At 34.7% G+C, this 21,916-nt stretch overlaps 2 protein-coding genes across 5 annotated transcripts; both read right to left on the bottom strand.

Moving 5' to 3' along the window:
* Positions 1–1,054: 1,054 nt before the first annotated feature.
* LOC149164837 (importin subunit alpha-2-like) lies at positions 1,055–3,741 on the bottom strand. Of its 4 annotated transcripts, XM_089432187.1 has the most exons (4): positions 3,547–3,741; positions 3,372–3,463; positions 3,150–3,281; positions 2,424–2,891 (listed from the first exon to the last, which is right to left on the bottom strand). In XM_089432187.1, exons 1-4 carry the CDS (start codon positions 3,659–3,661, stop codon positions 2,883–2,885), a joined length of 348 nt encoding a protein of 115 aa, XP_089288313.1. In that variant the 5' UTR covers positions 3,662–3,741; the 3' UTR covers positions 2,424–2,882. The 4 variants fall into 4 exon arrangements, with proteins under 4 accessions (XP_089288312.1, XP_089288311.1, XP_089288310.1 ...); XM_089432186.1 differs by having other exon boundaries at positions 1,055–2,900; positions 3,372–3,683; XM_089432185.1 differs by having other exon boundaries at positions 1,055–3,281; positions 3,372–3,443; positions 3,547–3,644.
* Positions 3,742–3,856: 115 nt separating this feature from the next.
* LOC149164836 (uncharacterized) lies at positions 3,857–6,063 on the bottom strand. The gene is made up of 2 exons (XM_089431002.1): positions 5,249–6,063; positions 3,857–4,439 (listed from the first exon to the last, which is right to left on the bottom strand). The coding sequence occupies exons 1-2, from the start codon at positions 5,411–5,413 to the stop codon at positions 4,230–4,232; spliced, it is 375 nt and encodes a 124-aa protein (XP_089287128.1). The 5' UTR covers positions 5,414–6,063; the 3' UTR covers positions 3,857–4,229.
* Between the last annotated feature and the right edge of the window lie 15,853 nt (positions 6,064–21,916).

Raw genomic sequence — 21,916 nt, 5'->3', positions numbered from 1 at the left:
AAGTTGATAGCCATCACACTATTTTCTTGTGCTTGGTGGGCGTATGTATTTGTTTGCGTGTGTTGTGATTCTACTTTTGATAATGCAGGTCATGTAACCTGTTCTAGGTGCTTTGGAAGTAAGAAGGATATGCACAGACATTAGGTACACCCTTTCAAGTTGAAAAATAAAAATTAAATAAGCACATAGCAAACAGAGAATATATGACTAAATACCTAGTGGAATCTACTTATTTAGTATGTTGGCTCGGTTGGCATGCTTCATTTGAGTGTAACTTTGTTTATGAAGGTCTAAGCAGGCCTTTAAGGTGCAGGTAACAGTTTCCCAACTACAAATGCAGTCTCCTCGAGACTTCACACATGAACAGAATAGACAAACCTCTCTAGGCATCAACAGCAACATAGTCTCCTGAAATCTCCCATGGCTATTTCCTAAATGAGGGAGTAGTGACAGGCATTGATAGGACAGGGAGAAGAAATGGGCAAATATCATATTCATTGGTGGCTTGAAAGTTAAAATGCATTTTCTTAAGAATTCTTTAGGGTTTCTTGGGAAGATGATTTTTTTGGGTTAAAATTGGATTTGGTTTGGTTCAGTTTTGGACAAACAACAGATTGACTATACGAATCCCAACTGAACCGAATTATTTGGCTGTACCAAAGTTCTTCCAGATTTTCGAATGTTTTCCTTGATTCAGCCAAACTTTTTTACCATGTAAAAGATAGTTGCTTATTAGATAGAATTGCAATCAATCGAAAGCAAGAATAAATAACTAAGCACAACAAAACAACCACAACTCTAAAAGCATTTAAGCAAACTATACTACAACAACAGAAATTAATAAAACATAGCATTTATTACATGAATATGAAAAACAATACATATTTCAACAATAATTTAGAAAAAGGCATCACTCAACATCAATCTCAAACAACATAAAACGCCATGTTTCACCAACTGCATGATAACTTACAGTGGAATAGTGTTACTTAGAGGAAAGGAATCCTTTTGGAACATTATATACCATTTTTTAGCAGAATGGTTGGGAAAAAAAACACCCTTGAACTTTAGATGTCAAGAAAATACAGCCTATATTTCTAACACATTGTTGATTTCATGCCTGCCAACAATCCATGATGTTGCTACTGTTAAAAGACAATCCTTGGTTGACTAGGTTATTGCAGTTGTGTTTTAAAGTGCCTATACTGGCACACTACATATAGAATTTGAAACAATTTACAAAAATGTTCACTTTAAGGCTTTTCTGCATATGTTTCTGGCAATCCCAAAAGGAAATTTCCGAATCTTTCATATAAAAATTAAATGGGGAAACCAACAAGCAGAGAAAATATCATTATTTATTTTAACAGCAGGCCTCTTCTACGCTTGTAATCATTCACAGTTAATGTCAGATGATGCCTCTTTCCATCATTACTAGGAACTTGCACTCCACAAGTTGACTCAATCTTCTGCTTTCTAGCCATAAAAACTAAAGGGGCCCCTTGAGCACCCCCATACTTCTGCAGTCCAGCAAGTGAAATTGGAAGTTCAAAATCATGCAAAGAATACACCCTTGCATCTTCTGATACAGGAGCATCAGTGTCGACAAGCTTTCCATCATCCTCAACAGTTTCTATTGCTATGGCTTCCTCTACTTTGGCTGCATCTGCCTCTTTGTTCGCATCAGTGTTGTCTTCAGCAACCTTCGCCTTTGTATCATAATAATTTTGAGATTGAGTCCAACGCCGAGTGAAAGGATCATACCCTGCTTCACCTGCTTTAAGATTAAGGTTTAGAGGCTTGATCTCAAAAGCGTTCTTGAAATTTTCAGCCTTGTTTTTCTTATTCATTTCTATTAGCATCAAGGCTTTTGCACCCTTGCTTTTGCTCTGAAGAGAAAGGACTTCTAGTTCCTTCAATCTCACTTTAATTCTCTCAACTTCTGAATAATCATGCCTGCTCTCCACTAGCTCCATCTCTCTTCTAACCCTGTCCTTTTCAGCAGCCACATTCGATGGCCTTTTGGAAGCCAACTTCTTTTCCTGCAACATTTGTTTTACAGTTTCTGCAGAATACACAAATTGATTTATCTTTTTTAGCGCATTTATTTTTTCCTCAACTTCTGCTCGACTAATCATCCGACCACCACTGCATTCTACTTCCCGTTCCCAATCTGAAAACTCTTTCTCAAGTGGAGGTGAATCAGACACCCTGGCCATCTGCCATCTTGTTGCATTGCTCTTGCTACCCCAGAAACAATTCAAATACTTATATGTGGTGCGGTTCTCAAACTTGTATTGTTTATCAGGGTCTGTCACATCAACATTTTTTACCATGCAAAGACGGTAAGTACTCTGTCCTGACCTGGACATTCCTATCCCAATTCTTACAAAGCAGCCCACAATGATATTCTCAAAGAATGGTTCCATAAACCACTTGGAAAGTTTTGATCTCCTTATTGTTATGCTTCTAATATCTTCAAAGCTGCTCCCTATCTTCATCATCTTTGTATAAATCACTTCCTATCGATAATTCGCTATCGGAATCATCACAACAACCCCTGTCATCATCATCCTTGTCACCAGAATCAAATCTATTTTTCAGGGGCATTCTTGACCCAGAAGCCTTCCTATTTGCTGTCCAAGCATCATCTGAATCATCGTCATCAATGTATTTCGAGTCACTGCCATCATCTGAATCAGAATCTTCCAGTCTCCCTTTCGCAGGATTTCGGTTTTTCTTTCCATCATTGGTAGATGTTCGACCAGCTGCTTCTAGCAGCAAATGCTCCAGTTCAGCCATAACTTTTTTTTCCCTCTAAACACCCACGTCAATTGAATAGTCCGTTCCCTGGCTAGAGCAGAGACTGCAAATACCACTCCTCAATAGATCTGCAAAACCTAAAACCTACTGTCCATCAAACAAATTAAAATTGTGAGAGGCAAACCACACCATGGAGCTTAATAAATGTACATCACCGACATTACGTTTTGTAATACATGGTCCTTACAATGAAACGAACATTACTATCTCAATTAGTTCAAAAGAACCCTTAGACCTGTAAAGAAAGCACATTGAACATAGAGATGGCAAATTTCAAAAATATTTCTAAGTAACATAAATGGATGGAAAGGTCTCCAAAATGCAACCTGTTCTCTGACATCATCACTGGCAACACTAAGAAGTTGCACAAACTTGGGCACAGCTCCATGATCAATCACAACTCTGGTATGCTCTGAGGTTCCGGACGCAATATTTGTTAATGCCCAGGCTGCCTCAAACTATAATATGACCAAATTAAAACGATATTAGATTACCACAATATAATGTCAATTCAATACTTAGAATCTCAACTGAAAAACAGATCATACCTGAAGCTGAGGGAAATCATCCCTTGCAAGAAACTCTACAAGTCGAGGGACCACACCCACAGCGATAACTTCCTGAATTGGAGGACTGCCTTCTGTCACATATATTTTTTCAGATGGCCATTTCCTAAAGACAAAAGAAAATGGTAATAAAGATACATATACTCAAGACTATTACCAACAGAGAGAAGCTTCCTGAATTGAGTTGGTGCTTCTAACTGCATGGTAGGATCATCAGACCAGACCCCTGCTACCGTTGCAGGAAGACTCTCCAACTGTAACATATCCAACATAATCTTAGTAAGACTCCCTTGTTATATTTTGGTTATAACATATTTGGGCTTAAGTTAAGTCATTATTTATATGTAATTGATGCACAATTGTAAATAGAAATTTAAACCCATTGTCCTTGCATGTCCCATAGTTGGACATTACTTGTCATGCAAGTTGCAACATGTTGTGTTGCCTTTAAAAACATGTTATAAAGTAAGCAATTTCAAAAAATAGAAATTTCAGATGAACAACCAATGAGATCATTGTTCAATGGTGAATGCAATGGTGTGTCAGGCGACGCACCAAAGATCTAGTCTTCCACAGCACCAATAAACGGTTGGGACAAAATTTAAGCACTGTCTTATTTTTATGGAAAGAGCAACTCCCTGTTGCCGCAGCTTGGCAAAACAAAAGTGATTGTGATGCATGGTTCATCTTAGAAGACCCCAAAACTGGGCCACTTGCAATGCCTAACATAGTCTAGCCCAAATGTAATCCTTCTGGAATTTAAAGGAATTCGGTCATGTTTCTCTAATCACTTATAAACCAAAATTCAGAGCTATTTCACTCTTGTGAGCCAAAAGGTTGTCATATAATACTGAGAATGTAATCAGATCCCAGGAATTCATACAGCATACAACCGCTTACACTGAAGTCAAATGTGAAGCACATATAAAGATACATATACTCAAGACTATTACCAACAGAGAGAAGCTTCCTGAATTGAGTTGGTGCTTCTAACTGCATGGTAGGATCATCAGACCAGACCCCTGCTACCGTTGCAGGAAGACTCTCCAACTGTAACATATCCAACATAATCTTAGTAAGACTCCCTTGTTATATTTTGGTTATAACATATTTGGGCTTAAGTTAAGTCATTATTTATATGTAATTGATGCACAATTGTAAATAGAAATTTAAACCCATTGTCCTTGCATGTCCCACAGTTGGACATTACTTGTCATGCAAGTTGCAACATGTTGTGTTGCCTTTAAAAACATGCTATAAAGTAAGCAATTTCAAAAAATAGAAATTTCAGATGAACAACCAATGAGATCATTGTTCAATGGTGAATGCAATGGTGTGTCAGGCGACGCACCAAAGATCTAGTCTTCCACAGCACCAATAAACGGTTGGGACAAAATTTAAGCACTGTCTTGTTTTTATGGAAAGAGCAACTCCCTGTTGCCGCAGCTTGGCAAAACAAAAGTGATTGTGATGCATGGTTCATCTTAGAAGACCCCAAAACTGGGCCACTTGCAATGCCTAACATAGTCTAGCCCAAATGTAATCCTTCTGGAATTTAAAGGAATTCGGTCATGTTTCTCTAATCACTTATAAACCAAAATTCAGAGCTATTTCACTCTTGTGAGCCAAAAGGTTGTCATATAATACTGAGAATGTAATCAGATCCCAGGAATTCATACAGCATACAACCGCTTACACTGAAGTCAAATGTGAAGCACATAAACCCTGATTTGATCTCTGTTCACAATTTTTAAACTAAAGATTATAAATAGAATAAAAGCTACGGGGCATAAAATCCTGTCTGAAAAAAGAAAGATCGCCAAAAAGGCCACACATGCTGAAGCTTACTATATCCATACCCAGATAAAGCCGCCGTTAGCTAAGGCATCAGTAATAATTCTGATATTGGGATGGAAATCTGTAACAAAGTACCAGCAACACTCTTCCTTGAACATCCCCTTCACAATACCGGTGCCATAGTTTTCGGTATGTTCATTCCAAACCATGAACAAAGTTATGTCCATCAGAAAGCTTGGACTTCAGCATCCGTTCCCAAAGACACGTCCTCAGATATGAGAGCAAAGGAATGTTAGAAGCTAACTCCAATGCCTTGCTGACATACTCATCTTCAGTTTGAACAATTAAATTTGTCAAACCTGCAAAAACACAGGCGAAGCTTGCAATTAAAACTTCCATGCTATTTCACAAATAATCAGCAGATGCGTGCAATTTATTAGTTCTATAAAAAAACACAAACAATCGAAGGGCAAGTAGTAGTTTCTGCATACAAACTTACAAAAATGGAACATGAAAAACATCCACTTATAACAACTAAATTAAACAACAGAATCCAGTAAAACAGATTACACTGGACAACAATTTTGCAGGTTTGTTTCTAATAGTAGAAACCCATGCTCAATGCTAGATTTTGATTGTAAAGCAAGGATTCTCTTATAAGTTTGCTGTAGTATCGGTCTTTACACTACTCTTCTCTTACAAGTGATTGTTCGGTTAAAAGAACAAAATATTTAGTCTCTAGATATTTGGATTTTAATTTTAGAAAGTCTTGAATGGCAAATGAAACTTTGATACTTTATCTAGTATGCACACGCCTTTTGTTATGGTTCATAGAATGTTGTTAAATTAGGTGGAATATCCTAGAAATGCAGGGGTATTGCGTGGGTGTATTCTTTATTTTTAAAAACATTGATGTGAAAGTTGTAGTGTGTTTCAGATTTTTCTAGTAGAATTTGAATTATTTGATGACATTTTCTTGTCGATATGTTAAAAGAAAAACATTTGTTATTTAGATGATTGGAAAGTGCAGATGATTTTCCTAAACCTGGATATGGACAGAAGACTGCTACAAGCTATAGTGATAACGATTTCAATGTTTCTCCATCAAGGATTAGACTTGGAAGGCCTCTCTCTCCCTCGTCAAGGATTTGAGTTGGAAAACATTACTCTCTGGTCTCTAGGTTAAGAGGTGGAAGGGTTTCCTCTCCACCAAGAGTTAAAATTGGAAGAGATTCTTCTCCATCAAGTGTTGGAGGAAGGAGTGCTCCTTTGGCATCATCAAGAATCGGAGTTGGAAGGAATCCTTCTCCATCAAGGATTGTTGGAAGGCTAAATGACAGGAATGTAGAGCAGGATAGGGGGTGGGAAAGGCCTTGGGGTGGGAAAGGTGATGGAGATCACCTCAGGCAACTTGATGCTGCTACTGAGTGTAGTATATGGTTCAACTAATGGATATGATTTGAGGCATCAATTAATGCATGGTGCTCTAATTGATGCCTATGGAAATTACAGGGTCCAAAGATCCTCATGTGGACTACTTTCACATGTACATCCACCTCAGGAAATCGATATAATAAGCAGTAGAATGGTGTCTAGAAACTAGCGAAATTCAGAGGAAGAAGGATACTTGTGGGAGGATATGAGACCAATATTGGAGAATCATGGTAGAGGAAGTGATAACTCAAGGAAAGATAATTATTTTTTAGGTGACCTAAAGAAGTCAGGCATAGAGATAGAGAAAATAATGGGTCTGTAACCTACTCTTCCTAATAGTGATTAGCATATGCATGGACCCTTGTCTCATATGGATAGACCTATGATGAGTTAGAAGGAGAGATGACCTCCTAGAAGGGTAGCCTTCTTTTCTCCTTGTTGTCTTTTTTTATCTAATTAGTTCGATGACAAATTATTCCCAATTCCTTTTTTCGTTCTTGCTTTTTTAGTGATTTCCTTAGCATGTAAATATGAAGGATGTTTGGCAGAATGATGTTTTTCTTAATGTAGGAATCTGAAGAGCACCAACCATCTTCTCTTCTGCAATCAAGTATTTTGTCTTAAAATATCATAGATACTTCCACTGAGACATCGTCTTTGCTGCAAAGTAGTCAAGTTGCATTAGGACATAAACGTGTAATGGTTCGGCCTCCTCACCTGAAACATCAAAATCATAACACAAATTCACAATCAAGGTTGAGAACACTTCAATTTTATGTTCCTGGCCACAACAATTCCAGTTCTGGCTTAGCATATTCATTCAATTTAACTCATTTTGTTGGTCACCCTGTGGCTTCAGCGAATGACTCTAGGTTAATAGGTACACAAATACCATTAGGAATGTTACCAAAATCTCCGGCAAATTCTGGATCTTCCCTTGGCTCTGATCCATGCCATGGATTTTTTATAGCCATCTACCACATAAGCTTCATTTAGATCCCCTGATGAGGGCAATAGTGTCCACTTGAAATGTTGGGACATTTCTACATTCTAACACAATTCATATGCATAGCGTATAACACAATTATGGATAGCAGCGAAAATCTACATACTAAAATCATGCTACTTTGTCACTGGATTTGATTGGCAAATCCTCATACAATGTGTATGACAAGTCACATAGGCTTGGAAGGGCAATGTTTGATGATTCCCCTAAGTCCTCATTTGGGTTTGAGAAGGATGGTGGGATGCCTACACAACATACAGTATGTTCAGGTTTTTTTTATCTAAATGTTTCGGATGAATCTTTATTTGACACTTAACATTTCAAATGATCTTCATGACCAAATGCCAATGTAAAAGAACTAAGCTGCAACCGCTGCAGAGGCAAGGAGGTGAAGGAGAGAGCTCAAAAGAGGCAAATATCCCTAGTTAAGGTGGGATTATATCTTTTATAAAGGTTGCAACCATGCTGGTTACACGCTCTAGCTATTGGATTTTAAAGAATGAGGATTTTTGTTTTTTTCAGTGCCTGGAAAAGCATTCCAAAGTGTATCAATTTTTGGATCTATGTAAGCTCAATTTGGATCTTAAAGAATGTGGATTTTTGTTTTTTTCAGTGCCTGGAAAAGCATTCCGAAGTGTATCAATTTTTGGATCTATGTAAGCTCAATTTTGTATTATTTCTACATTCATTAATCTAAGTTTTGTTAAAGGATTCACTTCAGTTTTTTTAAGTTTCTACCAATAGTCCAAAGATAATTCTACCATAAATACAAGAAACGTGGTTGGTTTGCCCAAATCTCTTGGTTTTAATGCCAAAGACAATGTTGAATCTTGGTTTAAAATTTAAATGCTAAAGGAAATGCAATGTGAAGATATCTAATAAGGAAATTGGGTTGACAATGAAAAGATAAATCTGGAATAAGCATCATACAGAATTAATGCAAATATTTTGGTTTAAATGTTAAAGACAATGTAATGTTAAGGGCTTTGTGTCTATATATAATCTAATAAGGAAACTTAGTTGATAATGAAAACAATATATATAGAATGACCAGCATGCATAGACAACAATGGTGCTTTTCATCATAAGGAATCCAATAAAAATTCTAGAATTAGTGCTTTGCATCGTGAGGAACCGGTAGAAATTCTAGGCTACAGTTATATGGACAGAGTCCAGACGGAAAGACTCACCAGCTGTCTTTGACTATGTAATTACCAGCGCTTTATATAGCTGGGGCTATCTAATTACCACTGTTAGTTTGACTTGCCTGAAACTCAACAAAAGTTTGGAAACCCAATTATATTAGATATAATATATTCAAATTCTTTCAAAACAATGAGAGACATTAAATTTGGCAAGGTTTCGAGTTTTTTCAAGTGGTATACTTATTGGCAAGGTTTCTAGTTTTTTTTAAGTGAATACGCGTTTGACTGATGGCGTGGCGGATATTACATTTATTTTGTCTAAGGCATTATTAATTAGCAATAGAGTAGTATGGTAATATTAGTCTATCAGATAATTTAATTAGGTTAAGAAGTACATTCTAAGTAATATTAGTCTATCAGATAATTTAATTAGGTTAAGAAGTACATTCTAAAACCATATGAGAGTAATGGGTAAATATGTTAAATTTTTAATAAAATAATAATAACAATAAAAAAATTAATCTCATTTAAAATAAAAATGAAAATAATTAGATTGAAAAAAAAATTACAATAAAATTTAATAGAAAAATTGTATATTATAAATATATTAAAATATTTAAAAACATAAATATTGTTGAATTGAGACTTCTGTGATCCATAACAATTGTAAGAAGAGCTTCTGCGTAAATCACATATAGAAAGACCTTTGTCTACCCATTTGGAACCAGCAAATGTGGCTCATCGTTAAGATAATATTTCTAGATTTTAATTGAGATATTTGAAAATATTAATTTGATATAATTTTATTATAAATTTTGTTATCATACCATGTAAAAAAAGTCATTAAATATTATAATAATAATAATAATAATAATAATAATAATATTATTATTATTATTATTATTATTAAATTTAATATTAATATTAATATATTATAGTATTAATATTATTAAATTTAATAATATTAGATTAATACAATATTAATTTTAATAGCAGTTTAGATCCATATAACTCTGGATTTATAATGAGCCAAGAGGATCAAATCCCTCAAGGTGCAAACTTTTTTTTGAGTGTAGAATTTGAGGAAAGGTTTGCACCTCCAGGGATTTGATCCCTCTCTCTGGATGATAGATCCGGAGTTAAATAGATTTAGGTTGGTTTTTAAATGAACAATGCATTTAGATTAATGCAATATTAATTTTAATAGCAGTTTAGATCCATATAACTCTGGATTTATCATGAGCCAAGAGGGTCAAATCCCTCAAGGTGCAAACTTTTTTTTTGAGTGTAGAATTTGAGGAAAGGTTTGCACCTCCAGGGATTTGATCCCTCTCTCGGGATGATAGATCCGGAATTAAATGGATTTAGGTTGGTTTTTAAATGAACAATGCAGTTCTCACTATATTTTATAATGTTTCTAATAGGATTAAGTTTGAATGATATTTATGTATTTTATAATGTTCCTAACCGATGTTAAGTTTGAATGATATTTATACATATTTTATATATTTAATAGTTAAAATTAACTATTTTGAATTTTACATATGGGAAAATTTATTATAATTCAGATGTTAAATGAGTGGGGGACAACCATCACTAACAGTGATAAGTAAATGTAGGTTGCTTTATCATTGTTATTCAAGGAAAACCAGTTGGTGGTGTGCCTACCAATTGCCTTTAGACCTTGCAGCCTTGCGCCATTAATCTGTTTTCTTACATCCAAAGAAGACAATTTCTTAGCGAGCATAATCACTTTTAAAACATACACAAGACCTAAACTATTTTATAAATTAAATAAAGTTACTTGTAATGTGTAAATTGTGAAATTTAATATATATATATAAACAATCAATAATTGTATTAGTTGAGATTAACATAAGCATAGATTTCAAGATAAGCATAGAGTCATCATCTAGCAGTCCCGAGGATGTGGTCCAAGGGTTAGGTGGGGAGGTTTAGTCCCTATTGGTCTTGTGGCCCAATCCATGTATGCCTAAAAGCTGATCCACTCAGATTTCTTCACTTGAAAAAAATCCAGACTCGTGTGTGATATGTCCACACTCATGGGGCATTAGTATTCCATACAAAACACTAACTATTTTTTCTTGTTTGTTTGGGTGAAATTGTGGTTTTAGTTTGATTTTGAGAGTTTTATGTAGTTTCTTTAGTGTTGGGACAATTTTGATAAATCTTGCTATTATACAATTAGTCTATTTATTAGTATGATTAGAAAGCAAATATATTTTGTGGTTGGTTATGGTAATCTCAAATCTGTGGTTACCAAGGCTATGATGCTTTGAAAACGTTTGTAATGAGGTTGTTTTAGCTTCGGGAGAGCTTTATTCTTCTTATTTGTAAGAAGCTTATAAATTTCTTCAAAATGCATTCTCTATATTTTATTTTTGCTTGCAAATTCCTATTTAAAAATATGTTCAAGATTGTTCTACTATTTATAACCTCTTCCTTCAACTCATCACATTGAAAGTTGAGGTTAATTGTTCCTCTTCCAAATACATTATAATTAATAGGTTTAACCTAGTTACTTGAAAACTTTTAAAAATGATTTAGAATAATATGTAAAAAATTCAAAATTACATAAACAATGACTATATATAAGTGCACCAAATAATTTCCTAGTTTGAAAATAGTAATGAACATTACTAAATATGTTTGTACTTTGTAAATAATATAAAATATATACATCTATATTTTACTTGGTTGAAGTAGAAATGAACACTCTTGAATATATCAGTGAACTTTTTCAAGTAAGATAAAAATTATACATTTACGATGATATTTTTCTTCAAAGAAAAAACTTGTAATTTTATTAAAGAAACAAAATTATATTTCGTTGTTTGCACTCAAAATGTGCACAAGATATTCAAACTAGAATTACAATTATGGAGACAAACAGAACTTCTCTCTTTTACTTTTCCTCTTCTGAAACTTTTGCCAACCTTAGAGTTTGGGTTGGAAATAATTATTGCCATTCCTTATCCTTTTGAATTTGGGACCACTTCTTTATCTGAGTATGAACTCTCACATGTATGTGTTCATTTTGTTCCAACCACTCCTTCACTAATACTTGTTTCTTCATGTTTCTTTTCTAGAGCCTAGATCAGTGCTAACTCATTTCCTTTCTTGGCTTATCCTTCAAATTTGTTATTCTTCTTTTCATCCTCCTCTAATTGGGAAACTTGTTGATTTTGTTTTTCCTTTGTTGGATGAATCTCATCCATTTCTTCGTCTTCATCATTTGTAAGAGGCAAAACTAGAAACTCCCACACTTTTGACTTCGGGGGTGTATTCTGTAAATTCCTTGTTTGGAGATGAATACGACACATGGAAGTCATATTTTCAAAGTCTAACAATTGGGTCCACTTAAAATATTTATGAACCAAATGAATGCGATATGGTAGACCTTTACTAAAATCTATTTCCATGCGTATCCAAAAAAAGATAAAAATGTGTTTTTCCATCTTTTTTATCTATCTCCAAAGACTTCCCAATGTGTTTCTGATACCTTCTAAAACTTAGTGATGCTTGAAAGGGAGAGGGAGGTTGTGAAGTCTCATCCATACAGACATCTTCGTAACCACCATTGTTGTAGCACCAAATGCTAGAGACCACAGGGTTAAGAAGAGGCCCACCATTCCCCAAAACCATGGTCCCTCTTTTTAAACAAAATCCAGATCTTCTTGATTGTGAACCACCATTGTTGTAACACCAAATGCTAGAAACCATGGGTTACGAAGAGGCCCACCCTTCCCCAAAACCATGGTCCCTCTTTTTAAACAAAACCTAGATCTTCTTGATTGTGAACAACCATTGTTGTAGCACCAAATGCTAGAAACCATGAGTTATGAAGAGGCCCACCCTTCCCCAAAACCATGGTCCCTCTTTTTAAAAAAAATCCAGATCTTCTTGATTGTCAGTCTCGAACACACAAAACCCTTTCGAACAAAAGTAAATATCACATTTATCTGTCCAATTTGAGAAGATCCAATGATGTAGATCTTCAGAATTGGGCCAAAAACCATTAAATATTTAAATAAAAACTATGGCTAGGAGGAATGTGAAAAGACCACTTGCTTCAGATAAATTAAATTTACTCTAGTGCGTTTTCCATCTATTTAGTGAGATAACGACCTAAAGTTGACGAATTTGGGGACTATCCTTCTATTGCAGTGTCTTTCCCTTTTACATCATCCTTGAATGAAACTAAACCCTTTGGGTTTTTGACAAACGAGATTGATCCAAATGGATTGCTCATTCCTGAAACACCATTCCACAATCTCAAATTTACGATAATTGTAGAGTTACATCAATGGCATAGTCATTTAGTTGAATGCATGGTGTAACAATTTTCCTTAATAAATCATGTTCTGTAGTCTTGTCGGAATACCCAAGTGATTATGGACCTTCTCTTTTAGATCTTTCACTAGATGCGATGCCTTTCACTAGATCCGATGCGTGAACCTTAAGAGGATTAATTTTTTACAAAAAATGGCTAACTCTCCTCCTTATACAGATTTGCATCTTGAAAAACATGCTTCTGTGCGAAAAAACAGGGTTCCAGATCCAAAAGCTACGTTATATCTGGAGCGAAAAACCTTGGTTTAGATCATCATACGACTTTGCAATATAATAAACCAGTTCCCAAGCTTCATAAATGTAAATAATAAACCTTGCATGCTCTTCTTCCTTTTCACATGTCAGATTTTTGTGACTCCTCATATAAAGTTGCAATTCCACAATGTCGAGAATAGTCTTCATTAGTGCCAGATCTATGGGGTCTTGAGTGAATTTGCAATATTCTCCATGATCGGCGCAGACTTTGTAACCATGGCTGTCGTAGCCTCCCAACCATATAAGGGCTTTCCAAACTCATGGCCGTCCGGAGCCTTAGTGACAATCTCAAGCCCCATGATTCAGACATACTTTGTAACCATGGTTGTAGTAGATACAAGTGCTTTCCAAACACATGATTTTTAAAGCCTCAATGACAATCTGAAGCATGACGATAAATGCAAAAGGATGCAACACTAATAGAAATTGTAATGCTCTTCATGATGTCCTTCCCTTTTTTATATATCTTAATATAAAGGAGATGTATATTACTTTCAATAGTATTTTATGATCAAGTTAGAATTAAAAAATTTACAAAAGACAAAAGATCTATCATAACTCATCTTATTTGTGTTGGAACTACTACACACCTACATGCAGACTCTTAGTTAGAGCATGGGACTACATGCAAGATTCCTTTTGCATGATTTACTGCTTGATTTGCTCCTTCTTTAACTCCGCAACTGGTTAGTTCTTCTGCATGATTTACTCCCTGATTTGCTCCTTCTTTAACTCCGCAACTGGTTAGTTCTTCTGCATGATTTACTCCCTGATTTGCTCCTTCTTTAACTCCGCAACTGGTTAGTTCTTCTGCATGATTTACTCCCTGATTTGCTCCTTCTTTCACTCCGCAACTAGCTAGTTCTCTCCGGAACTTGTTGTAGGTGTTGAGTCTTCTCATTGATCACCACTATGGTGCATTACCTTGGGATCTTCACCCAGTAATGCTATATCATGAGCATTGTAACTTATTTTCTAATGAATCATTCTTTTGTTCTTTCGATTTTCTTTTAGTGTTTTTGCTCTGCAAAGCTATGTGTTCAACCTTTACTAGCTAGATTCATCTGTGCAGGTTTTCTAACACATTTACAATTTGCTAATATAAATTGACTCAACACTAATATTTTAGGTAAATCACACCACATGTAAAGGGGTAAGCTTTTAATTCTACCATATGCTATTATATCTTGAATGGTTAGCCCATTTCCTTAGATTCAAAGAAGACAAATTTTCAACCAAACAAAAATGGTTTTAAAACTTACTTCAAACTCAAACTCAAAACAAAAACAAAAACATATAAATAAAAATAAAAATAAAAATGGAACCTAATGACAAAACTAACCATTTAAAATAACAATTAAAATAAAGAGGGAGCAAACCTAAACCGTTGCCAACCACGACCAATGCAAGGGCATATTTGGCATTTTTACCAACCAAATGCAATCAACGACATCAACCCCATAAGTTTCAGCGACAAAATCACGAAACACTCGGCCGAGCTTGGCCGATATCGTGACTTCGAGCAACAAAATCATTAAAAACACGGCCGAGTTTTTCCGATACCGTGACTTCCAGCAACAAAATCATTAAACACGCGCAAAACAGCAGAAGAGGTGGTTGGACAAACTCAATCGCTGCATTTCTAATCTTGAATACAATTCAGTTAATAAAAAAATTCTGATACCTGGTCTTATCATGTACCTTTCTTCTCTAACTTGGTTAATAAAATATTTCTTATTCTTTGGTCTTATCATGTACCTTTGTGCTTTAACTTGGATTTATCATGTACCCTTTACCTTTAATTTGGACTGCTTCTTGTCGCTCTTTAGAATTCGAAAACTTCTGCGTGTCTCTCTTTAGAATGCGAAGACTTCGCTAGCTCTCTAAACGTCATTGGAAGAAAATTTTGTTTTGTTTTTTCAAAAGTAAGAAAGAACAAGCACCCTATCTATGCTAGGACAAGCGAGATATTTGACCATGATATTTGAAAATCAATCTATCTATGACTTGACGATGGACATTTGGCAATAATATTTGAAAATCATATTGATGGGAAATATAAATTGAAAATTGTCAAAATGACTAGAAACTATAAATTAGAAAAATGATTAAAGATTCCCTGGGTAACCTTTTGACCGATATGAAAAAACTTAAAACTGAAAAATTCCCCATTCACCTCACCTATCAATATCTCGTCATTATCAAGTTCTCCGCGTGGGCAAACCATCCATTTAAGATAAATTAAAAATTGGAAAAACATTATTTCATCTATCGTTTTTCGGAAAAATAAATACGAACAGTCAACCGTATATATTATAAAAATATTTATTAAGGAGAAGATAAGAATAAGCAAAACCTTTGGTCATCCATAAAAGAAAAAGTAGAGGCGGTAGCGAAAGTATAGGCTTAAATTTCGCGTATCATCCCGGCACCCTTTCTAGGAGTGTCGGTTCCATAATGGTCAGAGTTCTCGAAAAATAAGAAGACCCTCCCTAGTCGTCAATCATGGTAAAACTCTCGCAATTCTAAATCCCTCATGTGCAAATGACCCGATTACGAGATACAAATGCGGTCATCGAAGGAGATTGGAATAGCTCAGTGGCTTAGATCCACTAGGAAATGTGTGCAACAGATCATATGCAGTCATCGAAGAAGATTGAAATAGCTCAGTGGCCCTTAGATCTACTAGGAAATGTGTGTAATGGATCATATATATATGAGGATATTTTAATGTGAAGGTATACAAAAAAGAATTGTTAAATTATTTTCTAGGAGTAAAAAGAGATATTGATTGTGCCAAGCTTCGTTGAAAAATGTAATTAGTGTCGGTTTTCATAATTGTATTTGAGTTATGATGTAATGTATCTGTTAAAAGAAAGAAAAAAGAAGTTTTATTATAAAAAATTTAACTTATTAAAGCATGGGTTTCATGCTTGGATCAATGGTTTTTAGGTCAAAGCTTCCATTGTATGCTTCTAGGGTTTATGTCAAGTGTCTTAGTCCTTGTCATCATGTAGAAGACCTTTCTTGGGCTTCATATATCAAGAAAGAAATTTATTTTAATGTAAAATAGGTCTTTTATGTGTCCTCTACCAAGTCGGCCTCATCAAGGGAATTTGACCTCACAAATTCACTATATAAAGGAAAAAACTTGACCTCATTTGTAGCACATTCACAACAAGTTCGATTTGTAGTTGCTAGAGGTAGAAGCAAGGTGCGAAATTCAAGGATGAGGGAGGAAACCCTAGCGAACGAGAAGGACGTCCTTGTGAAGCACAAGATGTCAAATTTTCACTCTCCTTGTCTCACACATGCAAAGTTGCTAAGTTGTTAGTAGGGTCGAAATTGTAGTACTGTAGCTAGGTTGAAATTATGGAGTTGTTAGGGGCCAAAATTATGGGTTGCAGCTGTTGTACAAGAAGAGACTATTGAAGGCTGCTTAAGCATATTGGAAAGTTGACTTGGTGGAGGAAGAAGGTCTTTTGGTCAGGTCTAAGGTCTTGGTTTATCTCAATTTGATTAGTGGAAGAGTTTGACTGGGTTTTCCCCTAAAGAGGGGGTTTAGACCTAACTAAGTGCCTACATCTGGTGCCATTGATCTTCATGTTTTGTATTGATGATTGCTTAATGAAACAAAGATAAAAGAAGAGCATAAAAAATATAATAAGAATACAAGAATAACACAAGTAATTATCAACATTAGAAAATATTTCTGCCTTTTTCTTTTTCTAAAATGGTATCAGAGCTAACGTAAAGAAGGAAAAAACAGCTTGAAAGTCAATTGAAAGAAGAGTTAAGGAGGAAGGAACAAAAGAACGTCATTAAGGAAAAAACTATATGAGGAAGGTATACTATCTATATGAAAATAAGCTAGAAGGAGCCTCCAACTACAAGGCATGGAAGAAGAGGATAGATCTTATTCTCGCTAAGTGTAAAGTTTTGGATTTCATTAAAGGAAATGTCCAGAAACCTATATATGATGCAGGAAAGGAGAAGTTCAGGGAAACCGACATCTTGGCCATGAATCTAATAGTAGCTGGAGTAAAGAACAATATAATCCCATACATATCCAATATAGATTTTGCTCAAGAAATGTATGAGCCCTCTCCAAGTTATCCACCATGAAGAATATTGGTGAAATAACTAGTTTCAATAATGAACTAAGAACAATAAAGCCGACGAAAGATGATATTGTTTCATCATATTTTGTAAGGATATCTAGAATAACATATGAACTAGAAGCAATTGATGAAGTTATACCTGAGAAAGAACTTGTGATTGTTGCACTACTAAGTCTATTGAAGTCTTGGAGCTCTTTTGCTTGATGAATTAGTAGTTGGAAGGATACACCAACCTTTGAACAAATGTGGAATGCATGTAGTCAAGAAGAAGTTTGCATCTCGTTAGTAAGTAACAAGAACAAGGATGAAGAAGACAACACTTCAAATGCCTACTCTGCTCATCACAAGAAGAAGGGAACATACAAGAAGTTCAAAAGACCAAGGAAGAAGTTGACCTATCCAAGATTAAACGCTACAATTGTCATAAGATGGGTCATTACAAAATTCATTGTCCTGAAGATCGAAGAAATAAGAAGAGAAAAAGAGAACATGAAAATGTTGCTAATGAAGCTCAACCAATGAAGAACCATGCTAAAGAATTCGAAGTAAAAGATCTATTTTCTAGAGACTCTTAGAGATATTATACCTTGCATATCCTTCTACTTTAAGTTCTACAATTATTTTCTTTTATGTTTTGATTTCTAGAGTTCATAGATATATCTTGTTAGAACTTTTTGAGTTGTTTAAGTTTTAGGTATCCTTCAGACAGATTAGATTAAAAGGGAGCCTTATCCATTTTACCAAAAGATAAGTATATTGTTCTTTGTTTTATCTTCCATGTTTGGAAGATTTCTTTTGCGTTTCTTCTTCCCGAAAATGCCAAGGTGGGCCACGTAAGTGTTACAGAAGCAGCCTCATCTTAAACTCAAGGTTAGAGCCATAGAAATCTTTGGTTAACTAAAAATAAAATTACTTTTTAGTGTTGGTTTTTATGGTTTTTAATGTTAGTGGCTTTTCTATTTGAACGTTTGGAGAGGGTTTGCTTCTTCTTGCAGAAGACCAAGCCCCTGTTCAATCTATTGACATACACACTACACAATACCATGATTGCCACCACACAAAATACGTTGCTGGAGAAGAATCTTTCCTAGAAAGATAACCTTAATGGAGAGGCTTCTTCTGTTGCCCATGGGATTTGAAACTCGGGCCAACAACTCGATTGCCTTTGCTCCATATGTTTATTAGAATTTCAAAGGTCTCATGTTCAATTCTGGCCAAGGATTTCTTTCATAATATTAAATACGCTAGCTATATAGTGGGTTCTCCCCGCTAGCTACTCTTGTTTTTTTTTTCTTGTCTTAATATGTACACTTAGTTCATTAAGAAAATTTGAATCTCATTTTGGATTTGTTTGAAAGGCTGTTGATATGGTATGCAAATCATTTAATAATTGGTACTCATCCACTTTTGTTAGTATGCCATATTTTTAGATTTTTTCTTGGTATTGTTATTCATTAGAAGTTAATCTTTATGCATACAAGATCCAGTAGATCATACTGGAATCGATAAATTCGTGTTACTATAACTTGATGAAAATCAAAATCATTGGTGTTGATGCAAACAAAAGGTGTCAATCATTTTGGTGTTGTTATGTTATATGTTTGAAATTTTTTTATTATTTAATTTTATTTTATCAAGATGATTGGACTCACTATGTACAATTTATCATGACAATTGGGGAGAAGGTGCAAATTGGTGGCGATGATCTATTGGTGACAAATCCAAAAGTATTTACTTTGACACCTGTTTGTAATTTAATTATTGACAATTTTATTGGCCCAACCCATTTTTCAGATCTATACTTGGACTTGCATGTCTTTGGTTGGAATCAATTGTAGTGCGTATAGAAATAATCGTCATCTTATGTTTTCCACCTTTGTTCCAATTATCATTAACATATGCACATGTACTGGTGCAACATGTTGGAAAAGTTATCAATGAAAACACTTAAAATGCTCTTTTACTGAAGGTAAATATAGTGACCCAAAATAGATTGTCTCTTATTCTCTATATCAGTTCTGATTTGTCGTATAATGTCTAATACTTTTTTTGCAACTTGTTACAGGTGAACCAAATTGGTTCCGTTACTGAAAGTATTGAAGCAATAAAAATTTCCAAACGTACTAGATGGTGAGTGATGACAAGCCATCACAGGTATTGACTTAGTGTTGTTTTTACTAAATCTGTATCTTTTCCTCCTTATTCTTGTAACTTTTAGGTCATTTGTGAGATTTAATGTAATTTTTAATGGTTCTCTCATTGCGTGTATGTAGTGGTGAAACCGAAGTTACAGATCTCGCAGTGGGCTTGGCCAGAGTGATGTTCATTTTTTAGTATTTGGTTGCTTTAAAGTTTAGAGAGACTAATAATTTCAAGACATGTCCAAAGTTTCATGTGAAATTTCTAGGGTAATTAAATTCACCTCTGATCTACAAGGGTTGTTGCTCGTATCTTTAGGGCCAAATCAATACAGGTGCTCCTTGTAGGTCTAAGCGACTTTCTAAGTATAATTAGGTGCTTTTATAGTCTTCTCCTAATTTTTCTGGAGTCATTTTTTTATGTTTTATTTTGTTTACAGAATCTTTATTGTCGCCTTTGCATCTCTTACAAATTGAGGTGGAATTGGGGTTGATAGCAGTTTATGAAGCCACAAGTTTCCACGAGTTTGTAGAACCGTACTGATGAACAATGTTCTGGCATGTTCAAGAATGTTTTTGATGTTTAGGAATTGAGGAAATAAATAAGATGTTTCGGCATCTTCGATAATGTTTTACTGGATTTTTCTCGGAGAGATCGTTCTAATAGCGAGTTTATGAATAAATAGTATTATGTATTTTTTCCCTAGTTTGCAATGGAAAATTTCATACTCTTATCATATTCATAGGACACTATAAGTTTCTATGTTTTCTTCTCTCTTAGGATATCATGCTTTATGTTGTAGAAAATGCTTTATTCTCCATCCATTTTATTCACGGGACATCATGATCTATGATTGAGGTTATTCATATTTTACATAAGCTTGATGATAAAGGATTAATGTTTTGATTCATTTTAATTGAAAATGGATCCAATCCATGGTGCTTTTGTACTGGAAAAGACATTAATTGTAGAGGTCCACACTTAAGCCTTTAATCTATCTAAGTTCAAATTCTCTTGAAACAAATCTCTTACAAAGCTTTGATTTGTTGTTCCAGCAACAAATTTTTTCCGTATCCCTGTCGCTTCTTGACTGTAAAGACCACTAACGACATCTTAGGAAAGCTTTTATTTGGTGTTCAAGTGGCCAATTTTCTCCATCACCTCACGGTTTTTAACTGAAAAACCATTGTGTTTTTATGTTGGCTCTGGAGGCCTTGATTTATCAAAGTTAAAATTCACTTGAAGCAGAAATCTAGAGGAACCTTATTTGTTTTTCCCAATTTTCCTTGGAATCTGTGACGCTTCTTGACTACAAAAATCGATGATTTCAAAGGTCCATAATGGAAGCTTTAATTTCTCTCAAGTTCAAATAACTTCTAAGCAAATTATAAAGGAGCATTATTTTATTGTTCCAACGCTAATTTCTTTGAATCCTAACGCTTATGAAATACAAAAACCAATGATTTAAGTGCATGGACTAATATTCAAAACCTCTATTTTGAAGGCAGGCTTCCATGACGCTTCTTGACTGTAAAAACCAATGATTTCAAAGCGCCACAATGGAAGCTTTAATTTTGTCTTCAATTCAAATCACTTGAAGCAACTTTATTAAGAAGCAACATCATTTTATTGTTCCGGTGCCAATTTGTTTGAATCCTACTGCTTCTGAAATACAAAAATCATTGATTTTAATGCATGGACTAATATTCAGAACATCAATTTTTAAGTCTTCAATTTTTCATCGACCAAAAGTAGAATCCCTGCAAATATAAGCTTATTACTATTCTAGAGGCTTAGAATTCTCTTCTAAGCTCTTTATAACTTCAAACCAGTACAGTAAAAGTAACTTGAAATATTTCTCGAGAAGCTTTAATTTGTTGTTCCAGCTACAATTTCTTCCAATCCTTAAAGCACATATTAGAATTTGAAACATCGATTGGAGGTGCTTCGATTTATAAAACAAAGATAAAATCCCTGCAAAGCTTATTACTTTCTAGTTGTTCTTTGCCCAACTTCGAATCAGTACAAATCCCTTCAAGAAAATTTCTCAAGAAACTTTGTTTTATTTTTTCAACCGCCAATTGTTCCAATCTTTGATTCTTCTGAAATGTAAAAACAAATGATCTTAAAGGACAAACTAAATTCCAAAACCTCAATTTCAAAGGCTTTGATTTGTCGATCAAAAGTAAAATTCGTGCATAGCCTTTTTCTTTCTAAAGGCTTTATCCACCATTGTTTTCTTCATACCTTCAAAAC

The sequence above is a fragment of the Pinus tabuliformis genome, chromosome 5_1, assembly GCF_031772625.1.
Source record: "Pinus tabuliformis cultivar Carrire ecotype Pingquan chromosome 5_1, CPIR1, whole genome shotgun sequence".
Lineage (NCBI taxonomy): Eukaryota > Viridiplantae > Streptophyta > Pinopsida > Pinales > Pinaceae > Pinus > Pinus tabuliformis.
Note: the sequence above shows the minus strand (reverse complement) of the source record. Positions and strands in the feature narration are given on the sequence as shown.